The following is a 21,946-nucleotide window of genomic DNA, read 5'->3' as shown; positions in this document are numbered from 1 at the left end:
CTTATCAGGCTAAATTTGTCAGTTAGCCCCAAACAGTTAGCAGCGGCATGAAAAGGAAAATAAGTTGAAGACATCTTTCACAATAGCTGTTCATCTTGAACAACTGAGTGTATCTTTTATGGGTTTGACAGAGGGTAGATTGGAGAACATTTTCTGGAGGTCAACAGGTTAGAATGGACATCCTGTCCTATTTAAATATGCTACCTTCAGATCTTGTTATGCAGATGCTATTTGATCATTCACATCACAGTAAAGCTGTATATTTATATTCTGTATGTGACGTGTTCTATTGATACCAAACTGGTTGCATTCACTACACGTCATGTTGGTCAGGGCCTTTGGTAAATGCCTAAAATGTGTTGTAAGTTAAAGACAAAGTGTGTCTGCTTAATAAAAGTCCAGAAATAGAACAGGAGCCTTTTTTTTTCTACACGTGCCGTTCTTTGTTCTCAATTGTCAGACAAGCTAGCTGAAGACCGCCTACCCTGCACAGCAGGAGAATCAAGAATCAAAGCAAGCACTTTGTACGATTCCCTTGACACACACATCAACAACTCCACTGGGTTTAATCTGCATAGTTCCACAACAATGGGTCATTTGGTTCTTTTAATTGCTCTGATAATGGTCCTGCAAAGAGCACAAGATCGACCTGCACTCAGATGCCAGTAAAGGCCGCTGACGTGGTTAAGACCATGACATATGTCGTAAGTATTCCCCAGGTGGTACTGCAGCTTTAGAATGAAAAGGCGCATAAACGCAGCAGATTGTTGATCCTGGATGTCCAGTCAGCACATCCCAACAGACAACGTGGTGGGGGCTGGCACAACAGTGTGAAATAGAGAGGGGGGGGCACTCACTTAGGGCTGGCGGGGGGTAACAGATGTAGATGAAACAGCCTCGGAGAGGAAAGAAGCAGTCAGCCTTCATAAAGCTGATGGAGTGGAGGGCCAAATGGAGAGGAACTAGTAGAGACTGGGCGGAATAAAGGGCATGAGGCAGCAACCAGTTCAAACAAGAAAGACAGCCATCAGTGGAGACTTTCTATTACAACAACATGGGCGTTCAGAAAAAGTGAAGACACAAGTTCTAAACCTAACTCGTGCTGTTGCAGGGTGAAAGTAACACATTACATTAACTCCAGCGGTAACAGTAATAGTAAACAGTAAAAGCATATGTATAGCTGAGCACATCACCTTTTATTAGCTGCTGGTTATAATATTATAACATACATTCTGTCAGAGAAATACAGCAAAGTGAAAAGTATGCCAACTAACCCTGCTCTCCCTTATCGTACCTTTCAACTTTGACCTTTATGGATGTGCGTAAGACTGATGTGACGGTGGAGCATCCTCCAGCTCAAAATGCTTTGAATACGAGGTGCGCAGCGGGGACCAGAGAGGCCGAGTGAGGGGACTACGATAGTTATACTGGACTAGAGAGCCCGCGTGAGTAAAAACCATAGACTGTCGGTAAAAAACGTAGATATATATATCAATATCAATGTGCAGTCTCACCTTTGCTGTAATACCTGTGTATCAGTGGCTATTGTTTACATGTCCACGTTGTCTGCTTTGGTGATGTTTTATTCTACTACTGATTCTAAAGTAGGTTTCAGACGCCGTTGTGTCCATGGCTCGTTTTATTTATTGCCAATAATTATTGTTTAAGTGTCGAAAATGTGTTTCTTTTCTGGTTAATTCTTATGATGCTGCATTGAGGAATACCGTTACTCTATTTTTGATAATCAGTTGTCTGCACTGACTGTAGAGCAGTGGTCCTCAACCTTTTTTCAGTGATGTACCCCTGTGAAAAAGAAATTTCAGCCAAGTACTCCCGAACCAGCGCATAGCATTTTTGGTTGAAAAAAAGATGTAATGCTGCGCCATCAGTGTCTGATTTATTATAGAATATATACAATTCAGTTTATGAACTTACACTTGTATGTTATTGAATATTTATTAAATAACTAATTTAAAGGATTTTAAAATGGATGCTCAATTTAAATATATATTTTTTTAAATCTCACGTACCGCCTGGAGTGCCTTCACATAGGCAGTTTTATTTAAATGGCAGTTCTTTCAAGAAACTTTGTTTCAAAGTCTGCTTAACGCTGACATTAACACACATCTGATGGACATATACAGAATCAACAACTAATTATTTTGTTGAACTAAAAGTAGTCAAATAATTTAAAAATATATGCTAAACTAACATGCACCCACAACAAAAACAACATATTACTATCTTTATTAGGTCACAAAATGTAAGTTATGAATAGGTTACTATGTTTGCATTATGTGACCGTGTGTTCTCATACATTGCATTTTCTTTTTAAGACATAACTCTCATTATTGGAAAAAGAAAATCACATTTTAAAACAGACTTCCTGTAAAGGATTCACAGTGGAGTGTGTCATTAAGCTTCTTAGATATTTAGAATAAACAGCATACCTGTGAACTGAGGCATCAAGCAGAAGCATAGAGCAAAGCTCCACTCAGCGGAGAGAAGGATGTTAGAACCACTCCTCAGTGTGATCTTTGAATTCAGTAATAAAATAAGTTATATTGTATGGAAGATCAATGAGAGGACCCAACTAATATGACAATAATGGTTTGGTTTTCATCACAAAAATCAAGACTTAACATTCATAAATCAGAACCAGATATGGCAACTTATTGTGAGCTGTGAGGTCTACAACCTGCAGCACCAACGCCTCTTCATTCAGGTACAACCACAAATCATTTAAATGTTTTTAAAAACAAATTGTAATGTCAGAGGCATAATAATAAAGGTTCATATCCATCTGCAGAATACACTAAAACATACACTTCACAGCACACTTTAGGATGTAACCACAAAAACAAGGCACAATGTTAACAATGCTAAATTATATTTAAAAAGTCAACAATGGTCTTCAATTCCCTACATTAACAACTAATCTAAAAGGTAACTACGGCTTGTATATCTCTGAAGTATTAACCAGATTTTAGAAGATGCTCTGTCGAACTTAGGTTGTGCTATTTCATAGCCAGTAGTCTTTGCTGCTTTATGTCACTGAAAGATGTTGAGGTTCTCTCTATGATAAACAATTCAATTAACATGTAAGAATGAGGGATCAGCAGTAGGATTGCAGCAGGGATTCATATGCAGGGTTATGATTATCTAAGATATTTGAAAAGTAACTAAAAAAGTGTGCAACGGTCTTGAACAAATCTTGGTTCAGAGGCACTCAAAGTAATCAACGTGCAAGGGGGACACGATGCTGCCCAAAAATATCCTCCAGGAACTTTAACATGCTGTGTAAGAAAAGTGCATGACAGTCTCCAGTGATCAGACCGACATCCAGTTTAGACTTTAAGCTCAACACAGCAGCTTTAATCCTCACCGGAGTCCTCCGAGTTGTCCATGTCCACATCTTCCCATGAGGCCTTGGTGCGCTGCTCCCAGCTCCTGGCCTGGGCGATCACAGCGGGGGACATGAGCGCCACGCAGGCTGCCAGGCCAGAGACACGCTCCTTAAACTCTGTCTCATTCTCCCACTCGTCCGCGTCGGTGTTGTACACGTGAACGTATTTCATCCTGTTGCCTTTGTCATGAGAGCGTCCTCCCAGGACGTAGATGCGGCTGTCCAGCACAGTGATGCCGGGTTCTCCATGTCCCGCATGAAGGGGGGTCAGCAAAGACCAAGAGTTGGCTTTAGGGTCAAAGCATGCCACCTGGGAAAAACAGGAAATAACTTACTCTCTGTTTCATTAAAGTGCTGTCCAAAGATGCAAGAACATCTCTATGTGTCCAAATGAAAAACATAAACACCATTTTAAACTGAATGCTGTACTATGAGAATATTGACTATTAGACACTGCCTGCATTGTACAACAATAAACACTGATAATTTGTAGCATTGTACCTTCAGGACGTCACGACGATATCCACGCTCATCATTGCTTCCACCAATAACATAAACACGTCCATTAACAGCAGCCATGCCATGCCACGCTCGCTCTACCGGCCCCTCAGCACAAGCTGACCAATGATTGGCCACAGGGTCAAAACAGTAGGTCTCTCTGAGGTACGCGTTTCCTCTGCGCCCGCATGTTATATACATTTTCCCATCCAACACTGCTCCAGCGTGGGCGTAAACCTGGAAGGAAAGTTAGACCAGTATTAAAGAAGATCTTGGTAAGGTAAATTACCTGGTATATAACAGGAAAGCGTCAGTAACAATACTTAGGTGGGTATGTAGCACCATCATGTGGATGGTCGCAGTATTACATGAATTGTTTTCATCTTTCAAATATTCTCCTACCTCTCTCTTCAGGGGTGATACAAACTCCCACATGTTGGTGTGAGGGTTATAGCGCTCCACTAACTCCAGTTCATTGCTGTAGTCCCGCCCTCCGATGGCATAAATATAGCCGTCCATCACACAAACACAGTGGTCAGCGTGCTGGTGCTGCAGGGGCTGAATGGAGCACCAGCTGTTGTGACGAGGGTCGTACCTGGAAAAAAATGGACAAGTATCAGAACAGTTAAGAAAGAAAGTCTGTGCTCAAAGTACAGTGTAAATCGAATTATTCATAAACCAACAAGAGTATGAACATGCTTTTTATTGCACCACAAAATGTATTGGATCTGAGAAACCAAAGTGGAGTTGTTTATATTTTTTTATGGATTAAATCATTTATCAAGCTAAAATGCGAGGATTTGCTTCTTTTCTCTGTTTTACATTTGTGTAAACTGACTTTCTTTGGATTTAATCACAGATTCAAAGCACGCAATCTGAGAACATTATAAACTATTGTCTGACAATCTATAGAGTAAAGTCCAATCAACAAATCAGGTGGGCTTGCATATTATCCAATATTAGTTTATTGCAAATACACCAGTATCTGAAAATATGTCAGACGATATGTAACATGTGACAGAAGTTCAGAAATGCCAAAGATACACTGGAGCCATTACAGTGTGTCCACCAGAAACCACTGGCTGATTTTTCAACTGTTAAACATTCTGCTCAGTATGTATTTTGGTCACATTCTTTTCTTCAAGAAACAAAACCTAAAATGTTTATGTTATTTGTAAAAAGAAAGAAAGAAAAAGAAAGGCATATTGGCTGGATTACCCTATTCTCAAAATAGTTGTGGATTAATCAATCAACTCATCACTTATTTGACTGATCATTCCAGTTCTAATAAACAATGAATTGAGAAAAAACAAAATCAACAGATTAAGCAATAATCACTTAAATTAAAGAATGGGATCTCACCTCCAGCAGCGCGTCTCTGCACGAAACCCACTGGTGTTCTTGTCTCCTCCAATTAGATAAACAAAGTTGTTGAGCACAGCGATGCCCTGGTTGGACATCCGGGGGGTGTTCGCTGCAGTGAGGGTTCTCCACTCCCCCCAGCTCGGGTGGAACACCTGAAACAAATGCTCGTTGACTGTGAGAGATCCGGAGGTAAACATCCCCCCAAAGCCCAGAATGCAGTGGAAGGTGGACCGTGGCTGTGTGAGAGGACTTTGCAGGACAGGCTGCCAGATCTCCTGCTCATGGTACCGCAGGGCAGCTGACACCGAGTCCTTCAGTGGACACTGGTTCAGTCTGCCGTACAGCCTCTGCAACACTTGTTTCTCAATCAGGCAGAAACGCACAGCATCAAGCATCTTGAGATTGTCCTTTAAAGTCAAAAAGATTTTTTTTAAATTAGTCGATTGCAACTCAGGCTGATAAAGCGTTGACAAAGTGAAGTGTGAGTAACAGTAAAGTAAAACTAAGAAGTTAACAATACAATACAGTACATGTGTGTATCTGATGTAGATGAAGAGATGAGTACAAAATGCAAACACACCTTGGGACTGACCTGCAAGTACACCTGGTCAGTTTCCACCTGCTCAGGACTGAAGTGGTAGTGAAGAGCTGCCTCGTACACCTCGTTCTCACTGTTCACTTGGAGCTCTTCACTACTCAGCGCGCTGAACACTTCGTCCTGGGGCAGTTGTCGGTACACATCAGTGCGAGACAAAGTCTGGATGTTCCTGAGGATGTAGGAGTGGATCCTGGCATGGAGTTGCTGCAGTACGTAGAGATCAGCTAGATTATGGACCTCTAAGATGTTGCTCTCGTCCAGCCAGGAGAAAAGGAAATCACAGCAAAAGTTGATGACAATCTCAAGCTATAAAAACACAAAAGGATACAGATTAGCTGAAGAAAACACAAAAATGAACAATGTGGTCTACCAACTGAACAACAAAGAGTTTACCTGGACTAGTGTGGCAGCTATCAGGACTTCCTGCACACACTCCAGGTCTAACTCAATCTCTGACGTGTAAATGTAGTCAAGGATCTTTTTCATGGCCGTGTAAGACACTCCATGAATCGGGATCTCCTTTTGCTGTGTCTCTCGAAGGCCTCCAGCAAACATTCCCCTAGTGGACAACAGTGACATATTGGTAAATGCCTTATGGTTGGGTAGCCTGGTGGCCCAGTGATGATTACATGTCACAATGACAGTTTCAATTCTGCCAGGTACTTTTGCTGCGTGATGTCCACCTATCTTTCTCTTACACGTTTCCACATAATTTTCAAAGACCAACTACAAAAAGAAAAGACATATGTTGAGCCAAGAAATCCCCTGCAAAAATAGTTCTGAACCCATCACAAAACCTTCATATGCTTTCAACCAAATCTTCGTTGATTAGACTGAGCCTGAGGTGTAATTCCCTTTAACTGCTGGTAGAAAGCACTCTTTGTAAAGGGATGGTGTCTGCATGGGTGGAAACACAAGCAAGGAATGCATCTTTATTGCTTATACTAGGACACACAAATCAAGACAAAAATGGGAAGCAAGTAAAGCAACCAGCTTTGAGCTTTACCTAAAATAATCGCAAGAGGCTGCCAGAAGGATGCGGTGGGCTTGGATGGGTCGGCCCTCCACCAGCAGCACCACATCAAACAGGATGCCACTTTGTCTGAGGGCCAGCAGGCCGTCCAGCAGGCTGTGGAAATGGGCTGAACTCTTGTAGGTCTGGCGGCTGGGGCGGCCTGATGAGCCAGGCCGTCCTCCCATTGGACTCAGCTTTCCTTCAGCCATGCAAGAGAGCTGGTGTTCAGGCTTCATCGTCTGTCTCGCGCCAACACCATTCTAACTATATATCAACATAGCTGTTGTGCATTTAAGCCACAACTGCTGTCGTCGTGAGGAGAAACGATTGCGTGACCAGCGGCTTAAACAAATCGGTGGTTCCCGTGTCGGTTAGTGAGGGTGGCTCGAGATGTCACCGCTCGTCAGCGAGACGTTCCTGATCTGTAGCGCGTTAAACACGCGATTTACGGCCTGGCTTAATCCACGGAGCGATTGAAGAGGCATTAAAGTGCATCGTTACATGCGTACGCCCTTCCGTCGACCTACTTGCTGCCCGCCACTACGCCGTCAACTAATGTTGACTTAGTTTACACGGTGAAGAACATGCTAGTCAGCTATCAGCTGGCTAGCCTTCTAGCTAACGTAACGCGCTATAAAACAGCCGGATAAGTCGCGTAACGGGAACAAAACGACCGCACAAAGATACATTTGTGTTTGTCGGAAACAAACCGATGTACTTTGACAGTTTGCTCACAATGACACCGACTACATTCTCTGTGGAAGGACGGGCAATGTCGCCTGATTTTTTTGACAGATCAAAACAAGTCTGTTTACTTTTTGGTGTCAGACGGTGAGCTCGCAGGGTATTGGCCGTTGCTGTTGTTTTGTCCCGCCCAGTTTCAATAAAAGAGCCAATCAGAGACGCCTGCCACACTGCAAGGCAGTAATGTGACATTAGGCTCGTTCGTTAGAGACAGGCAAGAGTGACCTCTCTCTCTCTCTCTCTCTCTCTCTTTCTCTTTTTCTCTCTCTCTTTCTCTCTCTCTCTCTCTCTCTCTCACGAGCGTGACTGCGTGACTGTCACGCATTTCGGTCTTAAGTCACGCCCTCCCGCCACACATCGTATTTCTCACGCTGAAAAAAAACTCACCATGGAGGAATCAAGCACGTCTCCCCCGAATCCCCTGCCAATCAATAAAAAGAAATGGGCTACACGAATAGCCAATCAGAAAAACGTATCTGTTGTATCTGGGTGAAATGTAACGCTCAATGCGTGACACTTGAGAGCCCTGCTTTGGTCATTTGATGTCTGCCTGTGAAATACATTACTAGTAGTTTTGATGTGTATTGTATAAATACGATTTTGTATTAACAACCACACAATAAATATGTTTAGATCAAACATGAGACTAATAGTCAATAATGCAGCGTTAAGTATTCCAACTACACATAAAATAAGGATTTTCTACAACACGTGGTGTTTGCTGTCAGATCTAAGAGCCAATCAGCTCTCTGATGTGGCGACAGCCAGGCGTTTCCCATCATGCACTGGGCCACGCAGTCGTTGGAAAGCAACTGCGGCGGCTGACTCTGAAATCGACGGCGACTTGATTCTCGTGAGAGTATCGTTGACCACGTGTGCATGACGTCAGAGCAAGTCGGGAGCAAGTTGGACACAAATCTAACCGGCATGCATTGCGCGCCGATCGCCGCCGATCCATTCTCCGCAGAACTGGCTCATCTCGAACGAGCCTATTTTCAATTAGTCTTTTAACATGATAAAGTGTGTAGAATTAGCCATCATATTCGTTTCATCTCTATTTTAGTTTCTGATTATTCCTATCGATGTAATAAGTATTTAGTTAAATGTTTAGATACTGTGACTCTTTCTGTACACAAGAGGATGCTGTTTGCTGCTCAAATGTCTCAAAGGCCCGCTACACCAGAACCAGAGGTCCAAAGTAGTACCAATTACATTTACTCTTTAATGCATATATACAGTTTTGTGGCACTGGATCTTACTTGGCTATTTTCTTAACACCACCTCATACCTTTCTGGGGTAAATCTTTTTTTAAACTTGTATTTAAAAAATTTAGCATTTTTTATTGACTTGACAGTTACTAATCATTGCACAGCCCGATCAACAACACGACAGTTGTAAGGCTAAGGACCACCTGAACCAGACACATAATGCACACACATTGTGCATAAATAATTAAACATCTTGAAGGGGCCTTTCTTTTTCATTCTTACTTTTATTTTAGATACCTAAATATACTTGATAGAGAATACCGATGTATGTTTTATTTACTTTAACTTTTATGGAGTTTAATATGGTATTCTTATTTTCTTTCTCCATTTGTTGGCACAGTTTACCTTTTTAAATATAACATTGCAGTGAAAACACTTCTATCACAAGTTTATTTAAACAATAAATAAACAATATGTCTTTGTCTTTAAATAATACAAAACAAAATCAAATAATAGGAAGAAATTTGAAACTGTGCCAAGACTAACATAATTCTATATTGTTCTTGCCAACATTTTGTTGATTTTATTATTTTCACCCCTCCAAAATTTGGTCTCCATTCGATCAAACGCTTTCCAGATTGATTTTCCACTGTTTGATAACTGCATGAGCAGCCAGATAGATTTTCTTAGGCAGCCAGTCATGATGATCTTTTATAAAAATTGAGGCTTGCATATTAGGTTTTACAATCTAATTCATCTTCTGCCGAGGTTTCAATTTGCATATATCATTTCCTGACACGAAGAGTAGAGATTTTTTCACTCGCAATAACACTGTTGGAATAATCCATCACTTGATTTATTTTTCAGTCTTATATACATTGCAGGGGATGCACACGGGGAAAGCTCCCTGGATTTAGGGTACAGAAATGTCCTTTTCAAATAGCAAATCATAACTTTTGTCCTTGACACATTTGTCATGTGGCTGAAGAAATGCCCTATCACAGTTTCCACCACTGATGGAATCTGCAAAGCCTCCCACCACTGATTCACTGCATTCATACCTACTACACCAAAGTTAGTTTCTCGATTAGTCATTCGGTAGAAAAATAACTATAATTATTTAAGTACATTTTGAAAGTCTAAAACTCCCATTAATGTTTTCCGTATGCCATACTAAAGACAATATCTTTAGGTTTTGGAAAGTTGGTTTGACAATATTTGATTGTTTGAAAACAATTGAAATACAATTTCACAATTTTCTGACATTTTTAGGCCAAATGATTCATTTGATATTAGAGGAAAAAAAATTTGACTTTTGACTTTGACTTTATTTATTTGATTTGAGCACAATGGCATTATAATTCCTAGCACACAGCTATGCACAAAGGAAAAACCAGATGCACTGTGTTGAGTGTATATAGCGAATGCTAATTTCCAACTTTCCAATTTTTAAATATAATAAAATGAGATAAAATAGAATAAAAAAGAGAATACATCCACAGATACATACATAGATACACACAAAGTATGAGGGTGTAAATGTGTGAACAATGTTGTTTTTCTCTTAACCATGATTTAAGACCTTTATTAAAAACCTTAAAATTGTGTTGTACTTTCAGTCATAATTAGCAGCATAATTGATCATTAAAATAATTGTTAGTTGTAGCCCTATTCACAACCTATTTTTGCAAATGATAGAAAAAATATATCAGCCATCAGTCACAGACAATAAAGCTAATGGTACCCATATGGTTTACTGGTTTACCAAAAAGATACATCTTGATTAATATACTTTTTATTTTCTAATTATTATATTGTGTGCTTTAATATTCTGGTATTAAACCGTCTTAACCGTTGATATCACAAACACACATGCACACTTCACTTTTTAATTGCCAAACATGAATTAGGAATTATTTTTACTTGCTTGGCATAATCCCCCTATAATATTTTTGGGACCTTCTTGGAGGTCGAAGAGAGCCTGGTTTTGCCCATATTGAGTAGAGCATTCCATTATCAGTGGGCCGTCTCCTCTCATCAGAGAAGGAGGCTGGAGGAGCTCGCAGGCTGGAGGAAAAAATGACAAAGAAATGAAAACAAAGTGGGCGGCATTTACAGAATTAACTGTCAATCTGTACAAACAGATTTTTAAAAGGGATGTTGGCTAAAGCAGTTCCCAAGACTTGAAGCTGACCCTGAGCCGAAATGAGCATCCCTGTTACACAAATCCTTCACTGTTAAGATGTTTAACCTTCATGAAAATATTTACTGAAGGACATCATCTTTCGGTGCATTTTATGGCCATCCTATGATGAGGAGAGTTAGCATAATCGGCTTTAACAATCATCCAGAGCAGCAGGTTGCTGGAAAAAAAGCAAACATACCACCCTCTGCAGCATGTCCTACTTATGCTGCACTGGATGCCAAGAGAAGAAATACAGAGGACAATACAACTAATTACGTTGGGACAGTACAGCTCCAGTGGTGCCATTCATTCTACCTGCTTCCCATCTAAGATGGTTGCCAACTACCTGCCTCCTTTAGTTCGGCACAGGAGATTTGGCAGGCAAAGTATGCCACAAAATAGAAGAAAAAAACTGTACCATCATTGTTGCACACTTGACTTGAATTCAGACTGCTTTGCATGTAAGAGCTGCAGTGTTAATGAGCAGCCTTTCTACATACAATAGTTTCTTCAATTAGTTTGTAAGTTCTACTGTAGAGTCAATAGTAAGCAAGGGTACCCGTCAAAATAAAAAATGGAACAGTCGTCCCTGCTCTGTGATTCATACGTTGAATGGAGGGCTGTAAAGTGACTGAGGTGCAGCCCTGGCAGGTGCAATTTGGTTGGGACTGCTCTGTGATTGTGAGGCGAGCAATCCATTTTCCTCTGCACCAAAATCCTGTAACACAACAACTTCCAGCACTGCTGTTTGATGAAGCCTGCCAACTGTCTGAGTATGGCAGCCACTCGGTGATCCATAAATGTAATTCTCCTGAAATGATGAACAGTGGAGGGTCATTTACACTGCCACAGGATTTGGACAGAGCTACATCAGTGTATTTTGTTGTAAATATGGCCCACCACCATGGGATTGTTTGAAAAAGAAATGCAATTTTAACTCTGTATTCGGTAAGGAATCTGGACCATTTCACTCAATATGGACATTTATTGTTTGACCAAAATGGCATTTTCCAGTCAGCTAAAGCATTGTGTGTTTTTCTTTTCTTCTTTGGGTTTGTCTCTCTCTGAGGTCAGAGAGTCGTTGGTCTTGGAGATTTCCTTGCCTCACGGGGGACTTAGAGAAAACAAACCAATGTTACTGAAATATGTAAGCATCCCAACAGTATGTGCTCTACAGGATGCAAGGATGTCAGTTCGTATTAATATGAAGAAGAAAACATGGAGTAAAATAAAAAGCAGTTTCGTTCAGTTGTGTTCGGACAACAACTCGATGGCTTCTTGTGGAGAAAGACACAGGCTGGATTAACACTTTTTTGCATGGCCCACACGTGGCAGGAAACCTTTCCCAGTGAGAGTATTATACAAGACTGCAAGCAGAGACTTGATATCACCAAATAGCTCGGCTGGACTGCTTTGACAGCTGCTCTCAAAGGAGAGGTTTGGTCTGCATCACAAACAGGTCGTCTACACTGCTAATGGAATATCGGAGGCAATGGAAAAAGTCTAGTTTTACCATGACATGAAACTATACTTTACTATTATTATTCTATATATATTTGTTTTGGTCATCGAAGCGTGATCAGTGTGCACTTTCTGTGAGATTCATAAGTGTCTCAGAAACATAGCCATGTGCAGTAACCCTGGTAACTGCCATCTTCTCCAACACTTGCAACGAAGCCAAAAAGAATGGGACTTTTTTCATTGGGATAAAGCTGAACTGTGGCCAATAACCTGAGTGGGTGGTTGGTCATATCTGCCATGTGTCAGTGGAATAGATCTGGACTCATATTTAACAAGGCTTCCGTGGATCAATAGCAACCTGCTGTCCTAACGCTATCGCTCTGTGCTGCTTCTGAATTCAGTTCGTACCTCTTGCTATTGGGATGAGGGCTATTTCGGGGTGTGACTTCCACCGTCTTATTCGCTATGACAACGTTAGTGTAAATCCTGAATCATATGCCGACACAGAGGAACAGTGGAAAAGCGAGGCGGAAAAAAGAGTTTACTGTGCTGCACAGATGGAACTGGAGTAGAATACTTATGTGGCTTGAGACAACAGGATGGACATGCAGAACATTAATATAAATTAATGGAGGAGGGACAGCAGGTCTAATGCACACAGGATTTAATTGTATCTTTCGGTTTGTTAATGCAATTGTGTTTTAATACACCCCAATCTCAGGCTCCTCTCCAGTTCTCTATCCCTTTATTGCTCTTTTCTCCTTTCCCTAAATCAGTTTATTCCATCATACTAAGTATAATTTATTAAGGAGCACATATCAAAATTTAAATCAGTTTTATTTAGTTTGCTTCATTTCATTCTTTCAAACTTTATAGTGTACAACTAGAACACTAAGTACCATTTTGGTAGTGACTTGTACACATATTAATGTGGATAAATGTGGTGTTTAATCCATGCAACAACTGTTCTGGTTGGCGAATTGTGTTACCTTGTCTTTATGCTAAGCTTAGCTAAAAATCTTCTTGTTGTATATTTAAAGAATATCAAGGAGAGTGGTATCACTCTTCTCATCAAACACTCCACAGGGAAGTTGATTAATACAAAAGCAAATTAATACAAAAACATATTTCCCAAAATGACGGATTATTACCAAGTAGTTTTTATGTTTTAAACCTGCAATAGTCTTCTTGACGTTTGACCACTTGGGTGCAGCAGAAACAAGTTGTGAACGAAACCGTGACATATTATTTCCTTTTAAGTTGTTATGGCGAACGTGTCAGCAAATTAGGGCCAATTGAGGTACACATCCAACAGATATGGAGTTACATTAGTTAGCCTCGTCTTGTGTGGGCGAAAAAGATTGTTGATGAAAGCGGTGAGACTGAACCAAAAAAACGGAAATGCAAAAGCATGGTAGAGCACTGTAGAGTTGAGTGGCACTGCAGTGGTGAGTGATAATTCTCTGTGTTTTAAAAACTCATCAGTAATACCAACTCCTTCTCAAAAGTCGCAGTAAAATAGAGGAGCATCAGGGTGAGCTCCTGTGTCAGATATGATCTGTGCAACCGATGGGGCTTGTTCGTGGTCCACGAGTACCGGTGGCATTGTGGCATTTGTTCTTTGCTGGGGTTACTTAAAGCCTCGGGGGATTTACAGGACTCTGTTGCAGTGATGGTGTCAAGGATCACTTCAACTTGGTTCTCGTAAGGGGCTGCAATACTGCAGGAGGAATTGTCCTCCACTCCGCGAATAGCTCCCTGCACGCAATGCTATGGATTTAGGGTTGCAATGAGAGAGGGTTTGAATGGAAAATTAAGTGATTTGATCAATACAGTTTCTGTGTTTTATTGTTTGATTTTGGATGATAAATTAAACCTCAGCCATTGAGTATGGTTCGCTGTTGGCTTTTCACACCTTTACAATCCTGGAATAATGTTGCTGCTTATATGAGGTGAACAGGGGGCATTCCAAAAGTTACATTAAAGTGATTGAATTTTACATTTATTTTTTATTATTTTTCTTTTGCCTGTTTTAGATTCTTTCTTTCTAATACACAATATAAATGACATAAAACAAAATGCATATTTTATGCGACGCGCATCACATAAAAATCATAAATCATTAATACATTCACATATATATCACAATAAAATATTGAGATAAAAAACTCAGTCAGTCAGTCTCTCTCCTTCTCAAAAGGAACAAATAGATAGTGTGCTGTAGAAACTAGTTTGTATAACATGTAGCATCTCACAATGTGTTTGCATTAGGATCCTTATCACTGCATGGCATGTTTATATTTATACGTATGACTGGCACTATATATATATATATGTATAGTGTTGGCCCGGAACAACAATCCCATGGAGTTAGTGACTGTAAATCTTTTCATTCTCACCTCCTCATATATCATACGTGAAATATAAAGTGGACCATACAGCAATCTCTGACAGACCGGGATCCAATTTTACAGTAACGTGAAATTTACATACAAATGTGGGACCCTGGGTCTTTAAAACATTGTCACAATCAATTTATGTCCATTATGTATACCGTATCTCTATTATCCATGACTTAATCTGGGAAATGTTTGAGTGTATTTCTCACTGTAAGAACTTAGGAAGTGTTTTATTCTTATTGTTACAACTGTAATGGCCTTACATGCTGATATTTATCAATACTATTACAGAAAGACATTTCTTTATCTTTTAGAACAGAAACTATCAGCCCTCAGCTCATATAGAATAGCATAGCAACTATAACTCAATTCAGTTAAATTAATTTGTATAGCCCAAAATCAACACATTTGGGCAAGAGGAAAAGTGGCAAGAAGAGCATCACGTTTTTGTCATTCACATTAATGAACAATAAACCCATAGATGCACAAAATTAAGCAATAACTTCCTCGTATTTCCTAAGCTCAAACAAGGACCTATGATTTAACTTTCTATCCTGGATCCACCACATAAAGGCCCTCTCACAGCAGTATGTAGTGTTTCCTGAACCAGGTTTAATAATATACATTACTTTAACATAAGAGCCTTCTTTCCATCACAAATTATTTCACAAAGGTGTCATAGGCGAAACATACTGTGTTTCCCTTGCTTGTATTTTAACAGTTTCTTCTTTCTTTTTTTACCTCCTTTCCCAACTGAGCAAAATGTGAAGTTACAGAGAGTCACTGCTGTTGAAATCTATTTTGAAGCCTCACTGCACACACAGCAGAGGATATTAAAGGTGTGTTAAAGTGAAAGTTTTTTGTCAACACAAAATAAATTACCCATAAAATAGCAATGGGCTTAAAAATACAGAGAAACAACTGCTCCCCAAATACTATTAAACTTGAGAGGGGAACAATCCTTCACAATAGGGGACGCTGCATATTGCTTTACACTAGCAGTGACACATAAAACTGTTCGAAATGTTCCCACAAGAACCACTCACAAATGTCTTGTGTAAGATTGGTCTCTCTCTGAATCCAAATATGGACATGTACTTGAACCGAGTTACATTATGAATTGTGTAAATGGACAGGATGGGAGTCTAAACAGTTGATACAGTGTACCAAAAAAAAGAAGTGATCAAAGAGCCATCAAATATGTATTGGGACAGGGAGATAATGTTTCTAAAATGTTTGGAACATGTTATCTGTTCTTGTTCTACCTTATCACAAAAGACGGAACAAAATTCACCTGCTTTCTGTTTGTTTACGCACGTGTGCTCTGTGAAAGAAATGTCCATTTTAGAAAACCATGTTCCCTTTTTCTATTGGAGTTTTCTTTCCTGTCCAGATGGCACAAGGCTCACTTGTTTGTGCTGAACACCCTTGAGCCCATCAACTTGAGCCCATCAACGTGTCACGTGTCAATCACAGATAAACTGGTGGACACACTTTCAAAAGAAAAAAAACACAATTTCATGTCACCACAGTGCTCAATTGTCGATAGACATTTTAGACTTATTCTAATGATTGTTTTCTTCTCTCCTTCCGTCAAAACAACACCAGCTGGAAAAAAAAAATCTAAACGTGATTGACAGTAGAAGAGATTACACAAGGGAAGAGGTACAACAGACATTCCTTGCTCAATATATTAAATAGTGGCTCATTTGAGGCCAAACATCCAGCCCTGCAGTAATGTTCACCCAGTTCTTTTTCAGCATTCCTACTTTGTAGATATGTGCATAGATTAATGGTCTTGAGTGACTTGACACCCATGTCTCTGTGTCAAGTAAACACCCACGGAGCTGTTGTTGTTGGTGGTAAGTCATTTTACCGTTCTGCCTCTCAGACAAACAGCTATTACTGTTCTCTCATGCAGCCTCCACTTGAAACAGGAGTGTGTGGGGACAGTGTGAAGAAGCCGTTAACAATCTGTTGCACAAGCAAGAGAGGTGCAAAGAATAGGTCTAAAATAGCTTGAGGTGTTATCTGCTGAGGGATCAGGACAGAGATACTAATCGTGATGATGTTTTAGTTTGTATGGACGTACAAAAATTATGAAAAGGTGCACACAGCAGATGCACAGAACCTGTGTGGTTAGTTTTGGGTGTGCATACTGTAGATTACACATCAGCAAGGTTAATGACAGACAGAGAAGTCAGTATCAATATTCAGTTTAAAGTTACTGTGATCAACCTTTAACTGGTTATGAAACAGTCTCAATGTATCACTGTTGCCTCAATAGGACATGCATAAGTAAAGAGCATCAATGAGATGATTGCCGATTTCTGTGTAGTTATTCTTAATGCTTGTCATCGGTTACTGAGTCAGATACAAAATCAGATACAAAATCATGCAGGTTCACCACAGTCCTTCAGCTCAGACTCCAATGGGACGCCATGCAGCGACTGGCCGACCCAGATCCGGTTTTGCTGCCACCATCGACCTGCAGTCGGGGCTCCTCTGGTGGCTAGGAGCAGAGATTCGCCTCGCTGCTGCACCGGTCCCCTCTGGGAACAGACACCACACTGCTGGAGACCCAAGCTGGGCCCACTGGTCAGAAGGGAGGCACTGGAGAACAGAACCAGAAGTTAACGGGGAAGACCTGCTGCAATACAATGAGAGGTCTTTCTAAAGGGATTCTGGTGCTCGGAAACAAAAGCACTTTCGTCCACAGAGACTGACAAAATCAACACAAAATGTTTCTTGCAGTAGTTTCTTGTGTGGTTAAAAAATTCTCGCTTGAAATTATTTTTGGATCTACCTATGCATCATAATGTTTTGGGTGACAAAATAACCTTAATTGAATTTGGAACACAATATAATGTATGTGTCCTCTATAATTGACATTTATCTTTACCCACATATCTTCTCAGGGTTTAAAACCATAACAAAATATTGTTACATTTCGCATTTTTTCTGTTTATCCACAGCTAACAACATTCCCATTATACTCTGTACAGTCTTGATTTGAAAATGGTCCCCATGTGGAAAGAAGAACGCATTATCATTTATTTTACAGGCATGATACTGTATATAGCCATTGTATAGCAATCACAGTAAAACCATATAGGAATGTTAAACATTGCACAAAGATAATATCACATATTAACAGACATATTACAGCTATTTCTCATTTAGGATGTATGCCTGTATGCTCAGCCTGATGCTCTTTTGCAACAGACTAAATTAATCATCTAATGTCGCTCACTAATACATTTGGGTGAAACACACCATGAGTACAAATATCAAATAACTCAATTTCCCCATTGGCCCCTGTGAGGGCGCGTGCCTGATCGCGCGTGTACACGCGTGCGTGCGTACGTGCGTGCGAGCCGCGGAGATTTTATTATGTAACATGTTCCCAATCACATCTCTCCCTGCATGAGAGTCGGAGGCATAAGGTCGCTTTAAGAGCTATCTCGGCTCCTATCAGGACCCGGCAGGACACCTCCTACCTTTTCCTCGACCAAAAACTCTTGTTGTGTCTCACCTGATGCAAAGCAACGCTGGGAGTCCGAGGAGCAGGAAACATCTCGGTAAGAAACAATGGCTAATTTGACAGCTAATTGGAATTCCGTGCTAGCCTACAACTCTTTTAGTGTGAGAGATTACCTAAAAGTAAAAATGATATTTTCCATATAGGCTCGTTTTTTAAGACAAAGCTCTAATGGCTCTGGTGTTTCAGTCTCATGTTTCTTTGTAGGTTCTTGGAGGTGTGGTATAATGAGTTTGAATAATAACCTTATCACACGCGCTGCTTTTTGGAATTCCCTGTGCTGTAATATAGTAGCTATTCTGGTGGTATCTTTAGTTTTCTTCTTACTTACTGGTCAGACTGCTCTCCTTTAGGAGGTTATGTGGACATTCAGGTGGAAATGAGTGATAAGTCTCTCTCCCCCCGGACAGGACAGCAGTGAGCGCGCAAGGTGGTGCACTGGAGGACAAAGAGGAGTCTCCTCCACCTGTCCGGAGCCGAGAGCCTCCACCACACAGCAGACACGCAGCTGCAGCTGACAGTGGATCCAGGACAGCTGCAGAGACAGAGGGTAGGGCGCACATACAGTACATCTCTCTCACTTTACATCCCTTCATGCGTTTCTCATCCGCTAGTGCGTGAAGCCTCTGATCATTTTTGCATGAACAATCCAGACTTGTGCATCATGTCAAAGTGGTTTAGTGAGCTGACCGGATGATGTGAAGGACAGATTGAATATCTTGTTTCACAATTTACAAACTCTCCATTTTGAGACAAATCGCATGGCTAAAGTGTCTTTATTTTGATTTTTTTGCAATTAATGTTTTTGTTGTGTAACCGGCAAATAATCTGTATAATTCATAGTAAGTCTCATTTCAAATATTATCATTATTGCCCTTCGTAAATGTTCTTACCTTGGACTATCCTTTTTCCAGCAGACACAACATAAAGCAATGCATCACTGTAAGTGTCCAAATTCTGCCATAAATAACCAGCATCAAGGCTGCCGCACGGATATGATATATTTGCAAATTATGGTGGTATTGCTGGACTTTTGTTATGAATACTCTGGCTTTGTTTGGAGTCACCACAGATGCAGCAGCACATTATAATAGGACATTTCTACTCATCATAGAGACAGCCACAAAACAATTAAAGCCCTACCTGGTATCATTTGTCATCATTAAGGAGTGCTCAATTAAAAATGATAAATCCTCTGAATCCTATATATTTCATTCTGCTTGCATAGCTGTATTGCAAAACTCATTTTTGAGGAATCGAGCCATGGGCAAAACATCTTGGTTAATTGGTGCTGTTTTTCACTGTGCTGCGTGCACACACACACACACACACACACACACACACACACACACACACACACACACACACACACACACACATAAATATGCATGTACATACACATCCACACACACTAGTCAGATGGTCTTGGTGTAACAAAATTGTATTTTTTTTCCGTTTCCAGTACTTTCATTTGTAGAAGATTGTGAGGGTCACATGTGCTTTAGAATCTTAGAAGCTATTGTGTGAATGCTCAGTGCCAATGAGAGGTGTCTGCTCCTTTATGGACAGAAAAAGAATACATTACTGTGGTCAAAAGGGGAGAAAACAGTGAGAGGGAGTGATTGTCTTTGAAGGAGCAGTCATCATCACGTTCTTCTAATGGAAATTTAAATCAGCATGCCATTATAGCGATGCCAGAGCATCTGGATCTGTGCTGTTTTCTGGTGGTATGCCATCAGCGCATCATTTCTTCTTATAGCCAGTCCTTGAGGAGATTGTAAATCAGCCTCATGATATGTCCATACCAATGTTAATTATTCCCTTCATACATCTCTATTTCAGTTATACTGAATCAAAAAGACACTCGCGAGCACTGTGTGCATATACAGTATGTGTCCATATCAAAGAGTTCATATATCAAGAGTGCATATCTTTAAAAATAAACTTGTGTTACTCATTTCATTTTCTCTTTTTTTCAGGTAGCAAATGAAGACTGTTTTATAGATCGGCAAATATTAAGGATGAGGCAAAGCTGTAAGAAAATGCAAATATTATTCATGAAGTAATTGCACCAAGTGTGACACATCAAATTAGTATAATTAGTACCTGGCCTTTGAAGCGAGCCCAGGAAAACTACAATGGAGCAGCAGCACAACACCAATCACAACCAAGCCTTGTGGAAAGAGATACCGTGGGAGTTCACAGAGGACTGCTCGCTCTCCGTGAGTGGCACCACGTTTCTCATCATCGCGTACAGTACAGTTATGGCAGTGGGTCTCATCGGGAACTCTTGCCTGGTGTTTGTCATCACACGGCACAAGGAAATGCGCAACGTCACCAACATCTTCATCACCAACCTGTCTTGTTCTGACATCCTCATGTGCATCGTATGCCTGCCGGTCACTATTATCTACACACTGATGGACCATTGGATCCTAGGAGAAGTCCTCTGTAAGCTCACGCCCTTTATCCAGTGTATATCAATCACTGTCTCCATCTTCTCCCTCGTCCTCATCGCCATGGAGCGCTACCAGCTCATTGTCCACCCGACTGGATGGAAGCCCATGGTGGGCCAGTCTTACTTGGCCGTGGTTGTCACCTGGGTCGTGGCCTGCCTAATCTCGGTGCCTTTCCTCTCGTACAGCGTACTCGCCTTGCCTTTCCAGAACGTCAGCATGCCCTTCCCAATCAATGACCACCTCTTTTGTTTCGAGCGGTGGCCATCGGTTCAAGAACGACGAGTTTACACCACCTTCCTGCTCGTCTTCCAGTACTTCCTTCCTCTCGCCCTCATCATGCTCTGCTACCTGCACATCTACCTGCGCCTCAGGAGGAGGAAGGACATGGTGGAGCGCGGCAGGAACACCACTCAGAAGAAAAACAAAGGCGCCACGAGGATCAACGCCATGTTATTCTCCATAGTGGTGGCATTCGCACTCTCCTGGCTCCCTCTCACTGTCTTCAACACAGTGTTTGACTGGAACCATGAGGCCATCCCGACCTGTGGCCACGACGCTATCTTCTCATTCTGCCACCTCACGGCCATGGCCTCCACCTGCGTCAACCCCATCATCTATGGTTTCCTCAACAGCAACTTCCAGAAACAGCTCAAGTCCACCCTGTTGCGCTGTCGCTGCTGGGGGGTGACAGAGCGGTATGAGAGTGTCCCGCTCTCCACTGTCAGCACAGAGGTCACCAAGGGGTCAATCTTGAGCAATGGATCTATCAGCATCAATTCCTAAATCCAAGCTGTTATAGTGAAAGACAAAGAGACTACTCAGGCCTCTTCAGCCCTCATTGTGTCATCGTTTGGAGCTTTTCTTGCTTCGTTGTGTCCAAAAGCAAGGTTGACATTTACAAAGTTATAAACCTTACAACAGCAGTCCATAGAGAGACGACTTAAGAGACTTAACCAGCATGGCACGATGCCCTCGAATCAGTATGAGCTCACATGTAAGAGGAAGTAGATAACAAATTAATGGTGCAAAGGTTGGACCAGTTTAAGTATTGTTGGGCGACTGAAGG

At 41.0% G+C, this 21,946-nt stretch overlaps 2 protein-coding genes across 2 annotated transcripts; one reads left to right on the top strand and one right to left on the bottom strand.

The window, feature by feature from the left end:
- Window positions 1-1,211: 1,211 nt before the first annotated feature.
- klhl22 (kelch-like family member 22) lies at window positions 1,212-7,121 on the bottom strand. The gene is made up of 7 exons (XM_079222178.1): window positions 6,874-7,121; window positions 6,261-6,426; window positions 5,850-6,173; window positions 5,267-5,676; window positions 4,307-4,499; window positions 3,908-4,141; window positions 1,212-3,716 (listed from the first exon to the last, which is right to left on the bottom strand). The coding sequence occupies exons 1-7, from the start codon at window positions 7,116-7,118 to the stop codon at window positions 3,375-3,377; spliced, it is 1,914 nt and encodes a 637-aa protein (XP_079078304.1). The 5' UTR covers window positions 7,119-7,121; the 3' UTR covers window positions 1,212-3,374.
- A 13,438-nt stretch (window positions 7,122-20,559) lies between these two features.
- npy8br (neuropeptide Y receptor Y8b) lies at window positions 20,560-21,663 on the top strand (the record flags this gene model as incomplete). The annotated part of the gene is made up of 1 exon (XM_079221784.1): window positions 20,560-21,663. One exon carries the CDS (start codon window positions 20,560-20,562, stop codon window positions 21,661-21,663), a length of 1,104 nt encoding a protein of 367 aa, XP_079077910.1.
- Between the last annotated feature and the right edge of the window lie 283 nt (window positions 21,664-21,946).

Source organism: Taurulus bubalis, assembly GCF_910589615.1.
Source record: "Taurulus bubalis genome assembly, chromosome: 8".
In the NCBI taxonomy this organism is placed as follows: Eukaryota; Metazoa; Chordata; class Actinopteri; order Perciformes; family Cottidae; genus Taurulus; species Taurulus bubalis.
This window is presented reverse-complemented; position numbering and strand designations above follow the sequence as displayed.

What these genes read in the sequence shown, in the direction of transcription:
- klhl22 (XM_079222178.1), bottom strand. Translation starts at nt 7,118, where the DNA reads ATGAAGCCTGAACACCAGCTCTCTTGCATGGCTGAAGGAAAGCTGAGT. An exon ending in GCCTCTTGCGATTATTTTAG is followed by an intron (nt 6,427 to 6,873) that starts GTAAAGCTCAAA and finishes GTTGTCCACTAG; the next exon opens with GGGAATGTTTGCTGGAGGCC. An exon ending in TAGCTGCCACACTAGTCCAG is followed by an intron (nt 6,174 to 6,260) that starts GTAAACTCTTTG and finishes GTGTTTTTATAG; the next exon opens with CTTGAGATTGTCATCAACTT.